We start from the raw sequence: 22,753 nt of genomic DNA, 5'->3' as shown, positions 1-22,753 counted from the left end.
AGCCACAATTGTGACATTTTCCTATTTGAATATTTCCTCTTTTTCAGTATGCATTTGTCCTGCCTCATTTTTTGCAGAAACTCCATCCATTTCTGCTCAGCCATCTCAATTACTAGTGCCCCTTCCAATCTACTTTGACCAGTTCCTCTCTCTTGCCACCGTAATTCTCTTTACTCCACTGAAATATCGACACTTGTAATTTTAGTTTCTTCTTGTAAAATCTCTAATTGAAGTCAATCATATTGTGATCACTCACCCCCCCCCCCCCCCCACCACCATAATGGTTCTTTTACTCATACCTCTCTAGTCACCTCTGGAGCATTACACAATACCCAATCCAGTACTGCCAATCACCTCGTGGCCTCATCCACCAGCTGCTCTAAAAAGACATCTTTGCAGGCATTCTACAAATTCTCTTGAGATCCATCCCCAACTTGGTTTTCCCAATCCATTTGCATGTTAAAATCTCCCAAAATCGTTGCCCTTCTGACACACCTTTTCTCTTTGCTCTTGTAATTTATGTCCACATCCCAGCTTCAATTTGGAGGCCTTTTTTGTTTATCCTTACCATTTCTGAACTCAACCCACAATGATTCTATAATGATTTAATGTTATTCCTTACCAACAGATCCATGTCACCCCCTCTTCTTACCTGCCTATCCTTACAATACACTGTGTGTCCTTGGACATTAAGTTCCCCATGACATGCATCCTTTAGCTACAACTCAGTGGTGACCACAACATCATACCTTACAAGGCCATGTGTGCATTTAAATATAAAATCTTTGGCCCTGTATTTGTTAGTTTTGTTTTAAACCCTCATGCATTGTAACTTATTCCAATGGCTGCAATTTGTCCCTATCTGCCTGTCCTTCCACACAAGCTCCCTGTCAGCTTGTGCGTCAACCGCCTCTTTATTTTGATTCCCAGCCCCCTGCAAATCTAGTCTTAAACCCCCTCTCTGAAATGTCTCCCATTATGGTTAAGGGTTTAACTATTCAGCACTGAGATGTAAAGAGATTTATTGACCCAGAGGGTAATGAATCTCAAAAATTCTCAACATACGAAGATTGTGGAATCTCGTGTTGATTAATATCTTTTTATAAATAAAGAAATTTAAGAGATATGAGGTTTGTGCAGAAAAGTGGTGCTGAGGTAAAAGATCAACCATCATCTATGGCAAAGAAGATGCAAGATGCTAACTGGCTGGCTCCTGCTTCTAGTTATTTTATTTCTATTCAATAGGCAGACCCACCTCCATTTAATCTCACCTGAAAAAGGAATGTTTGATGTACACCACTCCCTTAGAACTGTCCAAAAGAATCAGCCTAAATTATGTGCTTTAGTCTACAGAAGTGGGCCGAGAGTGTAGGGTAACAGCTTTATTACCTTATTATTCATTCACTATTAGCTCATTCTTAGCCTGTTTGAAAGTAAAATTAAAAATATATATATTTATTTTCACCAGCACGTTCATAATGCATCGGGTTGATCACCACAGGATTGTGGCAATGCCAGATGGATTAGCAACTCCTTTGATTGTAAAATTGCTTCCACATAATTCCACAATGATGGAGGTGTCAATGGTTTCAATTCATGAACTAAAGTGATGTTAGCTTCTCTTTGACAGAATTAATATTCAATAATATAACATTGACATTTGGACAAATACAAATTTATTATTCTAATTATTCTTCAAGAAGAAAATATTTAACTTCAAAATATTTGTTGCCCAATGCCAAATCTATTTTTCCAGCTATGATTAGCTCTTAAAAATGGCATATGGTTTTATTTTGTATGTTTTAATTGAATTCATCTATTGTTTAAAAATGTGCTTCATCAAAATTAATGTTTTATTTATTGGATTTTGGATATACTAGGTTTCAAGCTCTTGACCAAATGAAACACAAAATGTTTAGTTTAATTTCAAATTGACATCAGGTAATAAGCTTGTATGTGACAGATTTGTGCTTCGGGGCAATTATATTTGACACCAAAACAAAATGATCAGTTTGTTTGTGCATGAGTTGCATTTTCGCTCAGGGTGATTATCTGTGTCCTCCGACAGAATCCAGTGAACATGAAGACAAAAGCACTGATGCCTCAGGTGAAATTTTTTCACATCCTTGTGCTGCACCAGTCTATGGCCTTACAAAGGGAACAAAAGAAGATTCTGTTTCAGAGAAGCAAGCCAAGCCAGAGGATGGGGACAATTTGGGTCCACTGCCTGAGAACTGGGAGATGGCATATACTGACAAAGGCGAAGTCTACTTCATTGAGTAAGGCATTAATATATGATTTCTAGATGAAATAATTTTGATGACTTCATTTAACTGTGTTAAGGTTTTACCTAATTTAACTAAATAGAAGATACCAAAATAAAGGTGCTTTGCACAACTTCTGCAGCTAATTAGTTTGTGATTGTAAATTGGATGCCTTGATAACAACTTGACTTGAACAAGCCATTCTTTAGAATAAGCCTAGAGCTGTTTTATTTTTTTGTTAGCCATAACACCAAAACAACATCCTGGCTTGATCCTCGTTTATCTAAAAGGGCAAAGCCTCCAGAAGAATGTAAAGATAATGGTAAGTAAATCCACATTCCTTTACTTCGTGTGTGCCCATAACCTTTTTAAATTCAAATGTTTTTGTTTTAGATTTGATGCTGAATAACAGTTAATGAGAGCAGCTAACACTGGAGTACAGCTGACCTTTACTGCGTGCTGCATATTGTTTGTTCTTCTCCAGCTGCAGCAGTGTAGAAACTGAGGTTGTCTTTTTCTTGCCTTGGAGAATGTTTCTGTGTTAATTTTATATTTCTGATTTAAAATTGAAGGAGACAAGCTGAAATCTGGAAACACGGGACAGAAGCTAGGTACTGTAACTTTAAGTAATTTTCTCATTTTATTTTCAAGATATGGCTATTTTCACATAGCCATTTTGTTTCATTTAGTGAGAATTTATACCATTTTGTTCTGCATTTCCTCTGTCACAATTCATTTTGATTTTAGGAAAACATTTGCAGAGCTTTTATTTTATTACAAAAGAAATTCAGTGTTACATTATTCCATTCAATATTTCCAACCTTTTTCTGTCTTAAGAAGTACATAATCTAAAATATAAATATACAGTATTTTACACGAATATGCGACAAGCATCTTGTAAGTTTAACTTTCAAGTTCAATGCCAAAACAAATCTCTCATTAATCTCTACAAAAAAAATTTGTGATAAGTTTTTTTTTCCATTTTATCCGGGATCTGTGAGACTAAATAAAGGCATAATATAGAGCAATATTTTGATATAATCTGAAGTTGAGCTTTTAATGTTCAAATTGAAAGTACTTTCACAGGAAATAATCCTCAATATATTTCAATGCATATAAAATATGTATGATTTTAAATGAATGGGTAAATCTAAGATGGTTCTCTAAACTCCCATGCACATGGAAGTACTACAGGGAATCCTCATTTACTTTTTTTTAATTCCACGGTTGAGAAACCTTAAAGCAAGGTTTTTAAACAATGCTATGCCTTCTCACAGATTTATTTGTAAAAGCGATATTTTAAATTTTTCATAGAATTGAAATAGCGCCCACTACAAACATTTTCTTTCAAAATAATGCAGTTTCAATAACAGAACACAGCACTGTGTGAAATCCAACATCTTATCCTCTATATCTGCCTGCTGCACTGAAACAAACGTTTCCTTAGCAACAATGAGCTGGAGACCTAAAGTTATCAATTAAAATGGTCTCTACAGTTAAATCCATGGCAACAGAATAGAAATGGTGATTTGTTTTATGGGTTCATTCAGATGTTCTCACCACCTTGATCCATTGTTTATCCATCGAGCTTTATTTTTATTATGATTTGTTCTAACCCATTGCCATCTATTATTTTTTTAGTTTGTACCCAATGCATAGGGAAAAAGTATATTAAACATATAGGGGAAGCATATGTGGAAAGAGAAATGGAACTCATAATTCAGTTCATTGATCTTTCATGAATTCTGATAAAGGGTCTTCAACTGGAAATGACAACTCTGTTTCACTCTGCAAGAATACTGCGAAGTCCTGCTGAGTGCCTTCAGCATGTTTTGTTTCATTTACGGGTCCAGTATTTTATATTGGATTGACCTGCTGTTTGCTTGTCTCTTGTACTGGAAGAGTCTCTGGTGTGCATCTTTTGAGTACCCCAAAAAAACTTTTTTTTTGCTTCTGGAGAAAGATCCAGACCGATGTGAAGTGTTTCCAAGTGGAGTTAATCTCTCACAAAACAGAAGTTATTAATGCTCAAAAGAGAAAGTTTATGTCAAATACAATGTGCAATTTACAAAATCCTATCTTGGCTGTTAAATGTATAGATATCTGACAATCTAGATTACTTTAATGAATAACATTCATCCATTTAATCCTGCAGAGTAATTATTCTGCAGTTATTCAGGCTGTGAACATTATTGATTCTGATTTTTGGACACTATAGAAAGGGACTTGTGTGGCTTGTTTGGAGTTTCAATTAATGGGAAATATTTCAATAGCTGTAAAATGCTGTGATATATTTTATTCTCTTTGAAGTTTGTACTCCAGCAATGAATTTCATATAAGGAACTTGAAATTTAGACATAAAAATTTAGCTCGTGCTGCCCAATTAGACCCAATTGGGAGGGGATTTGAATTTTAATGTATTCAAAGTTTGAATTTAACAGGAAGCATTTATTTTGGTGGTCATGAAGTTTTGTGCCAAGGCAATTGCAAAACAGCAATTCATTAATAAGTTGAGAATTATCCTATATTTGAATGCTTAACGTTTCCTTTGATAATACTTTTAACTATTATTAATAGATTAGCAGGTTGCAATAATATGCTTGATTCTTCATACAGCAAAATAGTGATTAGATTATCACCTATAGTGCCCTCTGTAATGTTTGGAACAAAGACACCTATTTTCCTTTATTTGCCTCTGTGCTCCACAATTTAAATTTGTAATCAATCAATTCACATGTAAGTAAAGTGCACATTCCAAATTTTATTCAAGGTTATCTGTATAATGGCCATGTAGAAATTACGCCACTTTTTGTACAGAGGCCCCTCATCTCAGGACACCATAATGCTTGGGATATTGGCTTCACAGGCGCTTGTGAGTACTCAGATATGTTTAATTGCTTTGTTGGTGTAGGTATAAAAGTCCTAGGTTTAATTTTAAGCTTTTGATCACTTTTGGAGTCTGTAGTCGCCATTTTTGAACCTGAGGACCAAAGTTGTGCCAATAAAAGTCAAGGAACCCATTATGAGGCTGAAAAAAAAACAGAATAAAACAGGAAGAGATGTCGCCCAAACCTTAGGACTATCAAAATCAACAGTATATAGAATAATAGAAACACCATTAAGAAGAAAGAGCAGACTGGGGAGCTCAGTAATTGCAAAAGGGAAGACCTCCCCTGCTGCTGATAGAAGAATTCTCATCATAATGAAGAAAAATCTCCAAATGTCTCTCTGCAAGATCAGAAACAATCATCTGGTAGCAGGTAATATGTCAATGACCACTGTCTGCAGACAACTTCTTGAAAAGAAATACAGAAATCCCCTTCCAGTTCAGATGCAATCCGCCCTGTCGGTACACATCCCACCTTCCCTGGAATGGAGCCCACTGATCTAGAAACTTAAAGTCCTTCCTACCACACCATGTCTCCAGCCATGTGTTAAGCTGCCTCATCTTCCTGTTTTTAATCTCTCCGCCATGTGGCATGGGAAGAAATCCTGCGATCACTGCCCTGAACATCCTCTTCAACCTAGCACCTAACTCCCTGAACTCTCCTTGCAGGACCTCCTCACCCTTCCAACCTTATGTCATTGGTCCCTACATGGACCATGACATCTGGCTGATCACCCTCCCAGCTAAGAATGTCGTGAACACGATCTGAAATATCCCATATCCTGGCACCAGGGAGGCAACATACCATCCGGGATTCACGATCTCCACAAACCTCTCATCTGTCTTCCTAATTATGGAATCTCCTATCACTACAGCTCACTTTTTCCCCCTTCCCTTCTTAGCCACAGCACCAGACTCCGTGCTAGATTGCCATGGCTTGTACCAAGTAGGTCATTCCCTTCAACAGTATCCAAAATTGTATACAGTACTTGTTTTTCAGGGAGACCCTGTTCTACCTGCCTGCTCTCTCTCCTAACTGTAACCCAACTAACCCTCTTCCTGTCTTCTGGGTATAATAGTGTCCCTGTAACTCCTATCTATCACACCTTCCACCTCCCGAATGCTCCGGAGTTTATCCACCGCCTGCTCCAAAGCCTCAACACCGCTCGTCAGGATTTGTAGTCATCAGAGAACTACCGACTTCCTTATCAATCCACATCCTACAAGAGGAGGATTCCCCTGCCCTGGACTCCATAAATTTCTCCTAGATTCCCTAGTGGCAATCGAGCAAAGCTCCAGATCACTGAAAATAATGATGTACTACCAGCAATATTTTATAACAACAATTTAGACCAAAAAAAAGAAAGAAATTAAAATTGATCCTTCTTCCCTCTTCTCCCTTCGGACCTCACTGGCCTGGACTTCATTCCAAGGCTGCCACTGCTCCACCGGGCTTCCCCAGGCCTGGGCTCCCCACCACTCTCCTTCCTCAGGCCACTCGACTCTGCCTCGTCCACTCACCGGAACTCCCGTCTCGTCCACTATCATTCTTTGCAGAAATTTCATTGAAAATGGTCCAGTTTGCTTTGGGAGTTGCAAAGGGTTTGTTAACAGCACTCTTAATTACTGCTGGGCACACTGTCTGGTTCACAGAAACTAATTTTTATCAATGTGCATTATGATGTCCATGGAGAATCAGAGACAATTAGAGCTTTTGACAGCAATGTCCTGCCAAAAAGCCATAGTCTGGGGCAGGGCCTCAGGATCTTTTGCTTGAAGCTCGTGGATCGGTCCACCCAGCAGGATTGATGTGGCTTTGAGGCCATGAGGTCCACAAAAGTGAGTTGGCTATGGGAATAAGGTTGGGGGAAAGCATTATCCCCATTATCTACTTCTTTCCTTTAGACATTACCTCTAATACCTATGTATTCTGAGACAACACAGCATACACTATTAACTTTAGGAAGGGAAAGCCAGGGGTATACAATCCAGTGATCTTTGGGGAATCAGAGATGGAGAGGGTGAGAAAATTTAAGTTCTTGGGAGTCACCATCTCGGAGGATTTTTCCTGGATCTAATGGCATCATGAAGAGAGCATGCCGATGCCTCTACTTCCTCGGGAGTTTGTGGAGGTGTGGTATGACACCAGAAACCCTGGCAAATTTCTACAGGTGTATGGTGGAAAGTGTGTTGACTGGCTGCATCACAGTCTGGTATGGAAGCACCAATACTCCTGTGCTTAAAGCCCTGCAAAAGGTGGTGGAAACAGCCCAGGCCATCACAAGCAAAACCCTCCCCATTATCTACAGGGAACGCTGCTGTTGGAGAGCAGCAGCTATCGTCAAGGATCGACGCCATCCAGCATATGCTCTGTTCTCATTGCAAACCGGATTGAGCAGATCTGTCGTCTGGAAGCTGGGTATTTGCTTCCGTTATGGTCCAGACACTTATTTAAAAGTTTCAAATATCCTATGGCTGAAAATGGAGCCGCCTTGTTGTGGAGCAGAAGAGTCACTAAGACAAGTCCATTCTTGGTTCAAGCAGAAACAGATTGATTTGACTAAGAGGGCCTGATCACTTGCAGGTGTGATCCACACGCTTTCCCCAGTCACAAAAACATTGCAATTTTATACACATTAGCTTTCATAGATAGATTTCAGATATATTGTCAGAGTACATGCAACCCTGAGATTCCTTTATTTCTGCGGGCGAGGCAGAATTACCCCTAATTGGTAGTGCAAAAATAAACTGTACACAGAGCTGTAAACAGATAATGAATGCAAACAAACTGGCTGTGCAATACAAAGAAAATCAATCAACAAAGTGCACAAGTAAGAGTCCTTAAATGAGTCCCTGATTGAGTTTGTTGTCGAGGAGTCTGATGGTGGAGGGGTAGCAGCTGTTCCTGAACCTGGTGGTGTGAATCTTGTGGCATCTATACCTCTTTCCTGATGGCAGCAGCGAAGACAGAGTGTATGCTGGGATGATTGCTGCTGCCCTCCGACAGCACCATTCCCCATAGATGTACTCAATATCGGGGAGGGTTTTGCCTGTAATGTTCTGGGCTGTGTCCACTATTTTTCACCAATGTATTGAGGTTGAGTTAACTCTAATTAATACAAAGGAAGAAAGTGCAAAATTGTCTCCTTTCACAAGTGCCATTGTGACATTTGGAAATCCCTGCTCCTTGTCATTAGCTGATCATTAAAAGGTATCCCCTTGCTTTATTTAATCAATACTTGTTTGCTACCACATATCTACAGAGGTAATTTTTATTCAACAGGATTTTTATTCCCAATCACACTCCATATCCACGCCTCTCATAATCTTATATACCTCTATTAAGTTACCTCTCATTCTTTGTTGCTCCGAAGAGAAAAGCCTTATCTTGTTCTAGTGAACCAGTGCGGACTTGAAAGGCCAACATGGCCTGTTTCCGCTCCATAAATGGTTATATGGTTATAAAGTGACAATCAGTTTCCAATAGGTGTGATCTTCCTGCATTTCTGAAGAGATTCACTGTGTTGAAAACTTTAACCACACCCCCCCCCCCCCCCCCCCCCCACCAACCACCACCGAGGGTTATTTATCTTGAATGAAATCTATTATCTCTTTTCCATATTCTTTTAGGACCCTTCTTTCCTTTAGACATTACCTCTAATACCTGTGTATTCTGAGACAACACAGCATACACTATTAACTTTAGGAACGGAAAGCCAGGGGTATACAATCCAGTGATCTTTGGGGAATCAGAGATGGAGAGGGTGAGAAAATTTAAGTTCTTGGGAGTCACCATCTTGGAGGATTTTTCCTGGATCTAATGGCATCATGAAGAGAGCATGCCGACGCTTCTACTTCCTTGGGAGTTTGTGGAGGTGTGGTATGACACCAGAAACCCTGGCAAATTTCTACAGGTGTATGGTGGAAAGTGTGCTGACTGGCTGCATCACAGTCTGGTACGGAAGCACCAATACTCCTGTGCTTAAAGCCCTGCAAAAGGTGGTGGAAACAGCCCAGGCCATCACAAGCAAAACCCTCCCCATTATCTACAGAGAACGCTGCTGTTGGAGAGCAGCAGCTATCGTCAAGGATCGACGCCACCTAGCATATGCTCTGTTCTCACTGCTGGCATCAGGAAAGAGGTATAGGTGTCACCAGGTTCAGGAATAGCTGCTCACCTCCACCATTAGACTCCTCAACAACAAACTCAACCAGGGACGTGCACTTTATTGATTTTTTTTTTTACTGTCTCTGTATTGCACACAGTTTGTTTACATTTGTTATCTGTTTATACAGTTTTTTATTAGTTTACATGTATACGCTGTGTACAATTTGTGTATTACCAATAAATGGTAATTCTGCTTCGCCCGCAGAAAATAGAATCTCAATATTATATGTGGTGTCATGTATGTACGCTGACAATAAATATGAATGAAATCTGAATTTTAAATGTTAACAACATCTCAATCTGTGTTGCTCTACAAGCCCTTGTGTTGATCCAGGCTTCTAGTTTCAATAGAATAGCTATAAAGATTGTTATTCTTTAACCTATGACAAAGAGAAGTTATCTTTAATATTTCAGTGGATTACTTAATCCTTATTTATTAAGATAAGTCTTTTAGTTCAGCTCTACAACTCAAATTTGACTTTGATGTAGCAGAAATTGCACTGATTCTTACTTTGGAAAATGAAAATCAACCTTGAGTGTTACTTTCCCCAAATTCAGATGCCTTTCCACTCTTCCGTTGCAAGTTGATTTTCATCAATATGCTCCACATAATCTGGCAGAGTTTGGCAATCTGTAAGTTGCTGCCTTTACCTGAATGTGCAAGTAGTCCATTTTGTAACTTTACTAAGTCATTGCCTCATTCTATTTCACCAACGGTATCACATTATTTACTTATTGATTCATGGGATGTTAATGCCACTCATGAGCCCAGAATATATTATCTATCCCTGAAATTTCCATGACCTGATTGTTTTGCTGGGTTATTTCAAAGGGCAGTTGAGGGACAACCTTGTTAGTGAGACTAAGTCACTTGTCAGCCACAGTAATTGAGGATGGCAGATTTTTTTCCCCTACTGAAGATCATTAAAGACTCCAATTAGATTTTTCCCAGCTGTTGTGGCAGCAGAAGCCATGTCTCAAACTCCAACAGCTGTGCCGTCATGTCTCTGCCCTCAATCCACTGAAACAAGCTGTAAAATCAGGTGGTTTCAATGGATTAAGGGCAAAGAGACATGAAACAGCTTCTTACAGATAGAAGACCAATGAATGCTATTGGGGCAGAGCTGAAAATTAACTAATGACAATGAAAGAAAGGAAATGTGTTGACATAAAAGACAGCCATTCAATCTTTGGGATGAGATCAGTAAATGCCAGACACTTTCCAGAGAAGAGTCAGGGAATGAAAACTGAGGACATTAGAGAGAGAAGAAATAAGACATAATCCCAAGAAATGATTTGTGTACTTCAATGCTGATGGGTAGGGGATTCCATGATCTTCTACTTGCATGGATGAAAAGTGATGGATGTCCAAATCAGAATTGAAATCCATGAATTCATACTCTTTTCATACTGAGATAATCTTGGCACATCAGGGCGGCACAATTAGCCTAGCGGTTGGTGCAGCGCTCTTACAGCGCCGGCGACCCAAGTTTGAACCCGGCACTGTCTGTGAGTAGTGTGTATGTTCTTCCTGTGTCTGATGTATTTCTTCTGGTGCTCCTCCTGCCTCCCACCTTTCAAAATGTACAGGGGCTGTTGGTTAATTGGGAGTAATTGAGCAGCATGGGTTCATGGGCCAGAAGGGCCTGTCACCCTGCTGTATGTCTAAACTTTTTTTTTTAACCTGCATTTAATTTAAGTTTGATCTTGTTGATAATACAGGCTGAGTTTGGTCAGCCCAGACCTGGAGAAAGTGGACTGTTCGAGAAAACAAGAATTGTGGTCTTTCAGGAGATGGTGGTCAGCATCATGTACTGCAAAGACCACATTTAATTGAGATGTAAAGGGCAGAGGTCGACAGCATCGAGTCCACGCTGCTGAAGATCCAGCTGCGCTGGATGGGTCACGTCTCCAGAATGGAGGACCATCGCCTTCCCAAGATCGTATTATATGGCGAGCTCTCCACTGGCCACCGTGACAGAGGTGCACCAAAGAAAAGGTACAAGGACTGCCTAAAGAAATCTCTTGGTGCCTGCCACATTGACCACCGCCAGTGGGCTGATAACGCCTCAAACCGTGCATCTTGGCGCCTCACAGTTTGGCGGGCAGCAGCCTCCTTTGAAGAAGACCGCAGAGCCCACCTCACTGACAAAAGGCAAAGGAGGAAAAACCCAACACCCAACCCCAACCAACCAATTTTCCCTTGCAACCGCTGCAATCGTGTCTGCCTGTCCCGCATCGGACTGGTCAGCCACAAACGAGCCTGCAGCTGACGTGGACTTTTTACCCCCTCCATAAATCTTCGTCCGCGAAGCCAAGCCAAAAGAAAGGATATGTATTGATAAATTAAAGAATTTCTTTGCAATTGGTTCTATAGCATGGCAGTAGAAATTTGATTATTGTTACATTAATTTATTCCTGATGTTAAAACCATTGCCATTAGGATAATATTAAAAAAAAAGTAACTAAAACTGCAGTCTAATATATGATTCACATATAAATGACCAATTTTCCCATCCCCCCCGGTAAAGGGCAGAAATAATGATGAAAGGAGTAAACCAATTATCCACTCTCCACATCTCTTTCCCCTCCCCCCATATGATCTGAGAGGAGATCATGAGATGGGAGCAATGCATTTTTAATGGAGAAAATGTAATCCCAACTCCCAAGGTCTATTTCATTCACATACTTAAATCTAGCTGCCTGAAAGCAATTAGGAGCCTGATTTAATTTTAACAGCTGTGGATTAGTATTCCTGTGCCTAGAGAAATCTGGTGATGAAAGAGATGGAAGTTGACGGCTCAAATGTAAAAAGATACTCATGGGTAAGACAGATGCTACTTTTTAGCTGCTTTTATTCATCAGAACCAATATTTGATTTTTTTTAAAAATTTAGACATACAGCACGGTAACAGGCCGTTTCAGCCCATGAGCCCAAGTTACCCAATTTGCACCCAATTAACCTGCATCCCCCAGAAAAGAGGAAACCAGAGCCCCCAGGGAAAACCCATGTAGACGCAGGGAGAACATACAAAACAGCGTGGGATTTGAATCCCAATCCCGATCGCTAGAATTGTAAAGGCATTGTGCTAACCGCAACACCAACTGTACCATCCCCAATATAATCGGTTAAAAAAAATTTTGATAAAATAGAATGGATAAATTCCTATGATAAGTGTCCAATTTGTTACTTTTAATGCAATTTATTACAGGCCAATCAAAAGGCCTTAAAAGTATCGATTCTTTAGTGATCAAATGGTTCCAAGGATAGTCATAGAGAAATTGGATTGTACGGGGCTGGAAATATCTACACCTCCCAATCCAAAATAACCTTTTCCAAGAGTAAATTGGATTGTACAGTGCTGGAAAATATCTACACCTCCCAATCCAAAATAACCTTTTCCAAGAGTAAATTGCATTAGCAATATTTTCTTGTTGAAATTACATCAATTGCAATAATAGACTATGCCCCTGCCACTTTTAGGTATTGAAACTTTCCCTGGTGGACTTAACCTTTCTGCACATTAAAGCCTGTTCTGTCATGACTATAGGAGGACTAGCAAGACCTTTTCTTGCTTTACTTTCTGAGGTGATTTGATAGGAAGGGGTGTGATTAAGCTAGAGAGGGAGCAGAAATATTATTGGATGTTATTGGGAATGGAGAAAATTTATAAGGAGGTTCGAGAGGCTGTTTTCTCTGGAGTGGAAGGCCGAGGGGTAACCTTTTCAAGATTTATAAAACTCATAAGGGGTATAGATAAGGCAATTGGTCAGTCTTTTTTCCTCAGGAAAAGGGAGTTTTAAACTTCAGGTCACAGATTTAAGGTGGGTTTGGAAAGATTTAAAGAGGACCTGAGGAGCACGATTTTCAAAAGCGCAGTGGAATGAGTTGCCAGAGGGCGTGACAGTGGTGGGTACCATGTGATATTCAAAAACTATTTGCCTCCAAACTTCCCAAAAAGCTCGTCTTTAGAGCTGATTAGCCTGCAGCACCACATTTCAGAACCCTGGTCAGCTGAATTTCAGTGGTTGAGCTATACTAAATAGATAATACAGTACAACTCAGATTATCTGAAATCAGATTCTCCAAAATCTTCATTTATCCAGTTTTTTCAGAGCCGAACTGACCTCACAAGTTGAAAAAAAAACCACTGACTCAGAACCCTTCCCTTGGCCTACTACCGTACACACACTCTGGACTCCCTGGTTTGCATGTGCCTAGTAGCTCCGGTGACCAAGGACCAGGGAGACGGGAGCCCACCGATTCACCAGTGAGTGTTCCATCAGCCCAGGATCAGCAACAGTGGTGTATACATGTCGGGGATCAGCTCAGTGATCAGCAGCGGCCAGCATTTTGTTTGTGAGAATTAAACATCATTTTAATGCTTAAAAAGCCTTTAAACAAGTGATTTGATGTTTCTACTGGGCTGTTTTTTAAGAATGACCAGCTCTCCCTGAAAAAAAAATTTATCCGACATAGGCCCAGTCCTGAACATTCCGGATAATCAAAGTTGTATTGTGTTTGCATAGGCACAGAAGTTGAGAGAAAGGTGGTCCAGAACAGCCAGCTTGCTTGATGATCTTGTGACATGAGCATTGTCAGTAAGGTGTATTTTCTCTATGTAGAGAAAGGCTAATAGCATGGAAATCAATGCCAAAAGGTGCAGAAGCTTGATATTATGGTTCAGAATAGTGGATGGTAGTTCTGGGCAAAAAATTGATACATTAATACAGTTCTGAATACAAGAACAGAACCAAACAAGCAAACAATCACAAAATAAATCAAAATATTTGTTTCAACGGGTAAAAAAAAAAATTGAGAAGTTGTAAAGTAACTAACCTACTAAATATTTTTTTTCCTGGAAGGATTTGCCTGTAGCACGCCATTAATCATGGTGGGCTTTATGTCTCAACTTGCTGATATATTACATACAAGAAACCAGCTCCCAGTCCTTTCTCCTACCCCTTATTCTGATGGGGGTAACTAACAGACCCATCAAAAATTTGATTGCACGCACAACAGCTAAATAATTAGCAAGGTAGGTTGGTGCTTCTGGATTATAGGTGAATATTGTCAATGGGTTATGTGTAAATTGCAATACCAGTAGGTGATCTTTTGCACCACTTGAGAAGCAGGAGTCTCTTTGATACGAATCCTCAAATGAAATGTCGCATTTCTGCACAAAAGCAGTTGGATAACGTGCTCTATATTATTTAACTGGAATTTAGACCTGTGATCTTCTAACATAGAACAGAATCTTTGCAAGCTTCAAGGGATGTTTAAGCAAGTGGAAGAACAAAGTTATGAAGAGGAAGGTGAAAGATGATGAGTTTTGAATTGCTCTTGCACGACCAGTTTAGATGCAGTGGAGTGAAATATCTATTTATCGGTCTCTGTTTCCAACTGACTCCAATTGTTACACAAAGTTTAATTCACTGTGTTTCTCTTTATCAGTTTTGTTTGTTTATTGATAACTAGTTCCTACTTTTACTTAAAATCTAATTGATTTAATTTGCCACATGTTAAACATTTGGGGAATGTAAGCATGCAGATGAAGGTGGCAATTGGAACGGCAAAATCCATGTGCATTAATATTCCAGGTGGATTTCTCCAGCAAAGGACAAGTGGCCCCTTTTGATAATTTCTGTATTTTTCAAATCATTAGTCCTATAATTGAAAGTAAAATTCTTCAGGGAATCAAAATTGTGTACATTAGATTGTAATTGGCAGAATGAATGAACAGTAGCCTTAAATAAAACATGAAATCCTGTCCTTTTTGAAATGTTATATTTTTTTGGCCATGTGAGCGTGATCTGTTTTTCTCCAGAGCAGTTGATCTGACCTGGTAGTTGTATTTTGCGTAATCAGTATGCCACGGAAATCTCAGTGATGAGTATATTTCCCCTCCCAAGAAGCTGTATGTATCTTTGTTGCCTACATCAATTCCAAGAATATAAAAAACAAAAATAACAGTGCTTGGTTAGAAATAGTTAACAAGCAATGCACTGTATATAACCAAATCAATTTCAGGACACTAAAGCATTTAATAGCGTGAAATTTACTGAATATCATTGTATTTTTTTAAGAAAGCTTCTCTTTTTTACATTCAAACAATGCTGATGACGTTTCTCACAGATTCTGTCTTGATACAAGAGCAGTTATAGACGGTTTGTTTCCAGAAATCAGTGATTTTTGCTCAAATTTGATCGTTATTAATAATAAGAGAGTTAAATGGTCCTAGTAGAGCTCAAAATGGCCATCATCTTGCCACAAATATTAGATGTGAAGCTTCCTTTGTAATTTGCTTTCATCAACAAAATCTTTTATTACTCCACCATCCCATTTGTTTAAGTTCAGTGCGCACTTTCATTCGAATCCCTACTTCATCCAACACCTAACAGAGCCTGTACCCAATTCGTAATGTGGATGTTTCTTCAGAGTTTTCGGACCGTCATTGACAGTATGTGACAAATCTATAAGAAGGTAGCATATTAATTTGAAGAGAAATATGTTAGCAAAGTTGATATGTCCTCTTTGACAAATAAAATAAAACTAGAAAAAGAAGCCAATGGGGAAATGCCAGAACCCAGGTTAAACAATTAACAGGATAAATCTTTAAAAATAATTCAGCAATATAAGAGAATTAATCAGAAATAGCAGGCAGAATTAAATCGAATCATTAAAATGCTTTAAAAATATAAAGTATGAATGGTTAATTTGGGAAAGGTTTGGTTAAATAAATCCTGAAGGAAAATTTCATGTAGATATAGCTAGAAATTAAAATATTATTTAAAGTCTCTCTTCGCTAAAGAAACATTTGCACTAAAGGAAGATAGAGAGATTGTGGATAATCATTAAACAAGATGGACAGAAAAGATCATCTTTTCTAAAATTTGGTGAATTACCTAATGTAACTGGAATATTGCAACTTTTGGGAGAGAAAAAATCATAAACGAAGAGGTGCTGGAAACTCATGGAGTTTCAAATTGTTGACCTAGCATCAGAACAGAAAAGAGAAAATGGAAGAGATGTTTGAAGATGTTGACAAGGATGAGGAATCCACTTATGAGAAAAAGTTATAAAAATTAATTATAATTCTCTTCAGAGTAGAGAATGTCACATGGAAACCTAAAAGAGGTTTTCAAATGCATAGATAGATAAAACTAGCCTCTCTGCTGAGTGAGGTTACAAATTTAAAGGAACACTCAAAATACTAGAGGAAATCAGCAGGCCATTGGAAGGCAATAGATGGTTAAAGTTTTGGGCCAAACCCTTCATCAGGAAGAGCAGGAAACAGGCAGACACCCAAGCAAAATGCAGGGGTAGACGGCAGGGCAAGGAGTGCAGGTTGGCAGGTGATGGGTGAATACACTGAGAGGGAGAGGCAGAGGGCTGACAAGGATGCACTCTGATGACAGAAAGAAAGGGAAAGTGGTTGGGGGGGGGGTAGAGGAAGGGAGGTGATGGGCAGGTAGGGAGGTGGACCAGCATGGCTCGAGGCAGAGAAATTCAGCCATGACCAAAAGAGAATTTTACTATGACTTTTTTAAGCTTCATCATTAAATCATTATTCAGATCCACATTTAGATTAAAAAGGTCGCTAAACATTTACAAGAATACTTATTATATTTTATTTAGGTTTTAGTGTTGGTTTCCGGTAATATTTTGATTATTTCTTATTCCATTATATTGCATTGATATCTTCATGATGTCATTATCCAGGATCGTTCATTCATTTTTTCAACAATTTAAAATAAATTTTTTATAGGATATTGGCTTCAACATTAATGTGAAGAATATTCCTGAAATTATTGACTTGAAAAGCCATTTTAAACAGTCAGAGATTTGGCTGTTGGGCATTGCTTCTCAACACCTGCCCAGCATTAATGAAATTAACCGATAATACGTTTCTCATGGTGAACATTTATTTGTTCCTTGCGATGTCAAATAGTGCTTTCAGATTTCCATGAAGTATATTCTGGCTATGTTTAGTTAGCTTTTAGTTAGGGAAAATCAATATTAACGCAGGGTAATGGTTTCTTTTCGTGTGCAGAGTTTTAATAAAAATGACAAAGGACATTCTTGATGACACCAACTTCACATTTCTCGTGAGAAGGGAAAATCAATGTATGCTAAAAATTTGCAGAACATGTACCAAACCTAAATGCTTGTGAACTAATTTAATTCTCTGCCATTAATATTGAACTTTTACTTATTATTGTTGAAAACAATTGCTCTTTTAGTTGGTTTGTATTCATTGTTGCACTCTGCATTGAAGATTTCAGGTTACTTTATGCCAAGAGGTACACTCACATAAACATTTAGGAATTTATTTCTTCTCCCCATCTCTGATGCAGACTTTCTGGTGATGCTAAAATGCTGGGTGAGACCTGAGCTAACAATCCAGTGGCCTAACATCAACTCACACCATTTCATACAATAAAACGGATATTTTTAAAAAAAACTCTGCATTAATAAAAGCTACAAAACATTTCAATCTTTTTTTAAATAAACTGTTTCACTCATGCCTCTTGTTTTTCCAGCTTATAATTAAGAAATAATTTTAGTGCCCTCCATAATATTTTGGAGAAAGACCGTTTTAAATTTGTAATCAGACAATTCACATTCCAAATGTATTTGGTTTGACCATATAGAAATTACAGCATTTTTTATACATAGCTCCCTCATTTCAGGGCACCATAATATTTGGGACATAGCAATGTTATATATATTAAAATAGTCATGTTTAGTACTTTGTGGCATACCCCTTTGCATGTAATGCATGTGATTCATAGACAACACCATTTTCTGAGTATCTTCTCCGGCAGGCCTCTACTGCAGCTGGAATGTGCACTTTAATGCTGCATAGAACAGTACAGGCCCTTCGGACCTCAATATTTGTGCCGACCCATATATTCTTTTTAAAAAAAATCTACTACCCTCCCTACCCTGTAATCCTCCTTTTTTGTTCCTGTCGAAGAGTCTCTTAAATCACATGTGAATTGTTTGATTACAAACTTAAAACTGTGGAACACAGGGGCAAATAAAGGGGGGGATCTTTATCTCAAACATTATGGAGGACCCTGTATACATTATATATACCATTGTACATGTGGTTTATTTTTACAATGCACATTGCGAGCATCAACCACATTCATGGGTCTGAAAGACATAAAATAAACTAATTATGGTTTGTCCCTTCAAACCCATCAGAAAAGAAGTATAGGTAACCTCAAGACCCACCTCACCAGAGTTAGGTACAGTTGCTATCCCTCCACCATCAGCCTCCTCAATTACAAACTCAGAGGCTTATTTAAGGACTCTTACCTTGCACATAATATATCATTGATTATTTATTTTTTGTTTTGCTCAGTCAGTTTATTCAGTCTTCTTTCTTTGTTTACATTTCTCTCTGTACACATATCTTGAGTGCAGTTTTTTTGCACTGCCAAGAAGTGGAGATTCTGTCTGGCCCACAGGAACATGAATCTCAGGGTTATATGTGATGTCATGTATGCACTCTGACCATAAATCTGAACTTTGAGACCTATGAATGTGGTTGATTCTTGTGTGCCATCTCAAATGATCTAAATGTTCAGAGGTGGATAATAAATGCTGGCAAACCACTGTTGTCCAAATCCTGAAAATAAATAAATAAAATGTGATCATTTAATTGTATGAACTGTCTAAAATACGTATCTTTAAAGCAGTGCACCACCCATAGCTTAGTTCAATCACTTTGTATTTTGTTAGCACCATAACAAAAGACAAAGTTTTAAAGATAGATATGAAGAAGACGAAACATTAATTTACCAGTTAAAGTGCATTATTGAACAGTGGCTGGTGCTGCAATGGGATATGTGCTCTAGATGAAAATTGTTGAAATGCAAATTAAAATGTTGTAGAAAACAAGGTTTAGAAATGCCTTGGAATACTGAACCTAAATCTCGAGATGTGAATTTAAATTCAGATCAGAATAAGTATATGACATTCTCAATTATCACTGACTATGAACGGTGTCTGCCTAACAACTGTAAATGGTACCAGCCTGCTTATCAAAAGTTCACAATGTAAAAGTGAACATAAATGAATACCTGTACATGGTCCATTTGTATTCATAAAAATAATTTATTTCTAATGTTTTAAGCTCGTGCTTTTATATTCTGTTGAATAATATCTCATGGATAATTTAAATAAATTCAAATGATCTCATTTTTTTTACATGGTAAGCTAGGAGTTGAATAGAATGGGTGTTTCTGGCTGCAAGGACAGCTGAGGTTAATGAAAGTTTTAAATATAATTAAGGAAACAATTACAGGCAAGTTGACTCGAATAATGGCAATTACCTTGTCACAGTGGAACTTTCTAAGATTTTAATATATTGTGTCCTTTTAGTTCATTAAGGACAATTATATTACTGAATTGTTTTAAGTAATGAATAATGAACGGTAATAATATTACTGTGTGAATAAAGTGAATATCAGAAGCTGTAAAAGACATCAAGATAAATTGAGACATCTGGTTAGTATGGAGTAATTGGGGAAATCGATGGCATAATCTTGATAAGCTGAATGGCCTTCTCCAAATTCGTGAGATGGGTGAATTTGATGCTTCTCTCAGTTGCCATTGGTTTAAATTGCTGAACACTAGTTTACACAAAATAATTGCCTGATGCATATTAATGACATTGGCAAGAAAGTTTTCTGTAAGGAGACATGTATACGAATGGCTGTACTTTTGTCTTCCTTTCCAAATACACCTCACAGAAAATTGCACTGCATTAGATTTAAAGTTGGGGAGATAGTTATTCTAAAATGCTTTTCATTTAGTACTTTACATTTTCAAATGGATTTAGAATTACCTGCAACATGAAAGTTAAAATACTTTTTTTGTAGTTAACAGATTTCATATTAAACTGCTTGCTCTCATCTGAAACCTCTTGGACTGTGCACTAAACTATATTACTTTGTGTTATTGTTAAAACATTAATATATTCATGTAAGCTTAAATGTATTGGTGAGTTAATTCAGCTGATGCTGAACAGAGATGTATGCCTTACCTTGACTGAGATTTTCTGGTTACTGTACTCTGAGCAGAGCATGTATGTGCTAACCACGAAAGATAATATGCTTGTTAATAATTTTTCCTGAAGTTTTTCAAAGCTTATCATATAACTAAAATGATGAACTTGCAAAATAATGTGAATCTGCTATACAAAGCTGTACAAACCCCCAAGGCTCTGTGAACCCATCTAAGAGAACTTTCATAATTAACTTGCATCTGTACCTTCAAAATCTCAACCGTCTCTCTGTTGGCCAAGCAGTTCATGCTATTTTTGCAAGAATCCCTCAATTTACCACATATTCATTCTGATCCCCAGGTTTCAGCGGCAGCTTCAACATAGCTGTTTTATCTTTTAAGTCAATTGGACATAGATTGAATGTTTCTGGCCGACAATTGATGGCAATTTGCAGGTAGCTGAAAAGTTTCTGAGCACGTTAGTAGTGATCTTTCAGGAATTGCTAGAGATGGGAAGGGTTCCAGAGAACTGAAAAATTGCACACTTTTTAAAGAAGGGAGGGAGGCAAAAGACAGGAAATGATAGGCCAGTTGGCCTAACTTCAGAGTTGGCAAGATTCTAGATGAGGTTTCAGGGTACTTGAAAGTACATGGTAAAATAGGACAAAGTCAGCATGGTTTCCTTCAGGGCAATGAAACAGAGATTGTACTGAAGCAGAAACACATAGTAAATGCTGGAGGAACTCAACTGGTCTTGCATTATCCATAGGAGGTAACGATATATTCCCGATGTTTCAGGCTTAAGCCCTTCAAGAAGGGCACAGGCTTGAAACATCAGTAATATATCTTTACCTCCTCTGGGTGTTGTGAGACTGGCTGAGTTCCTCCAGTATTCACTGTGTTTTTTCCTTCAGGGGAGGCCTTGCCTGACAAATCTGTTGACTCTTTGAGGAAGCAAAGGGTAGGAAAGGCAAAAGAGAGTAGGTGGATGTCGTTCACTTAGATTTTCAGAAAGCTTTTGACAAGGGACCATATGTGAGGCTGCTAAACAAGACACGAGCCTATCATGTTTCGGAAAAGATGTGTGTACGGATAAAAGGCAGCCGACAACTAGTGGTGGATCGGTGTTGGGTTTTCTACTTTTCACACTGTATGTGAATGATTCAGATAATGGAATTGATGAGTTGTGGCTATGTTTGTGTAGTGTTGAAGAAGTGGGGAGTCTGCAGAGGGACTTGGATAGATTGGGAAAAGAAATGGTAGCAGCATAGGAAAGCATATAGTCATTCACTTTGGCAGCAAGAATGTAGACTATATTCTAAATAGGGAGAGAAATCAGAAAGTGGTGATCCAAGGGGACTTAGGAGTCCAAGTGTAGGATTCCTGAAAGGTTAACTTGCAGGTTGAGTTGGTAGTGAGGAAGGCAAATGGAATGTTAGCGTTCATTTCGAGTGGACTAGGATATAATGTGGGCTTATGGTCTAGTAATGCTGAAGATTTATAAGGCATTGATCTGGCCACATTTGGAGTATTGTGAAGCTATTTTAGGAACAATGTGCTGGTATTTGAGAGCAAACAGAGGAAGTTAATGAAAATAATCCTGGAGATGAGAGGCTCTGGTCCTGTACTCGTTGGAGTTTAGAAGGATGAGGAGGGACCCCATCAAAGCTTATTGAAAGGGCTGGATAGTGAACAGTTTCCAGTAGAGGCAAAGTCCAGAGGGCACTCAAAATAAATGGATGTCCCTTTAGAATGGAATTGAGGGGAAACTTCTTCTGCCAGAGGGTAGCGAATCTCCCACAGAAAACTGTGGAGGCCAAGTCACTGAGTATATTTAAAGCGGAGGTGGATAGGTTCTTGGCATCAAAGGTTATGGAGAGAAGTCAGGAAAATGGGATGGAAATGGCTGAGCAGACTCAATGGGATGAACGGCTTAAATGTGCTCCTAAATTTTGTGGGCTTATTTAAAGCACAAATGTCTTCAGCAGTCATCTCCCAAAACTGCCCACTATTGTGGAACTGTCGTGTGTTGCAAAGAATATTCCTGGCTTCTTTTCTCTATAGCAAATTGCATGTCTCTTGCTTTCTCATCATTAATTATATGCAAAGCGTTTGCAAACTTTTAGGAGTTTAGAGACCTTTTTAGTCCCTCAAAGCAAAACATCTGTTCCCCAGCTCCAAATTCTTAAATACACTGTCAAGTTCTGAGATGGTGCTGTATGTGAGATCTAACTTCAGTTCCTTCAAGGTTCACTAAACCTTTTAACATTTCCCAAATTAGATCACGCTGTTAATAGTTTTCTCCCTGATGTACGAATTCCCAAACCTGTCCTCGCTTTTCTCTGTTAAATTTGTGGCCTCCTAAATTTGTATCTGTCCTCAGAATTCCCTCTTTGAATCACTAAACCTGATAC

General features: G+C 38.5%; 1 protein-coding gene across 14 annotated transcripts in view; it reads left to right on the top strand.

Annotated features, from left to right (window-relative positions):
- The window catches only part of magi2a (membrane associated guanylate kinase, WW and PDZ domain containing 2a), a 251,791-nt gene that overhangs the window by 167,933 nt on the left and 61,105 nt on the right, over nucleotides 1-22,753 (top strand). For all 14 annotated transcript variants that reach the window (XM_069909259.1, XM_069909257.1, XM_069909254.1 and 11 more), the window contains 3 exons: nucleotides 2,069-2,279; nucleotides 2,507-2,586; nucleotides 2,837-2,875. In XM_069909259.1, coding sequence (XP_069765360.1) covers nucleotides 2,069-2,279; nucleotides 2,507-2,586; nucleotides 2,837-2,875 — 330 coding nt within the window. The remainder of the gene's footprint in view (nucleotides 1-2,068; nucleotides 2,280-2,506; nucleotides 2,587-2,836; nucleotides 2,876-22,753) is intronic.

Source organism: Narcine bancroftii, chromosome 13 (assembly GCF_036971445.1).
Source record: "Narcine bancroftii isolate sNarBan1 chromosome 13, sNarBan1.hap1, whole genome shotgun sequence".
Classification (NCBI taxonomy): domain Eukaryota; kingdom Metazoa; phylum Chordata; class Chondrichthyes; order Torpediniformes; family Narcinidae; genus Narcine; species Narcine bancroftii.
This window is presented reverse-complemented; position numbering and strand designations above follow the sequence as displayed.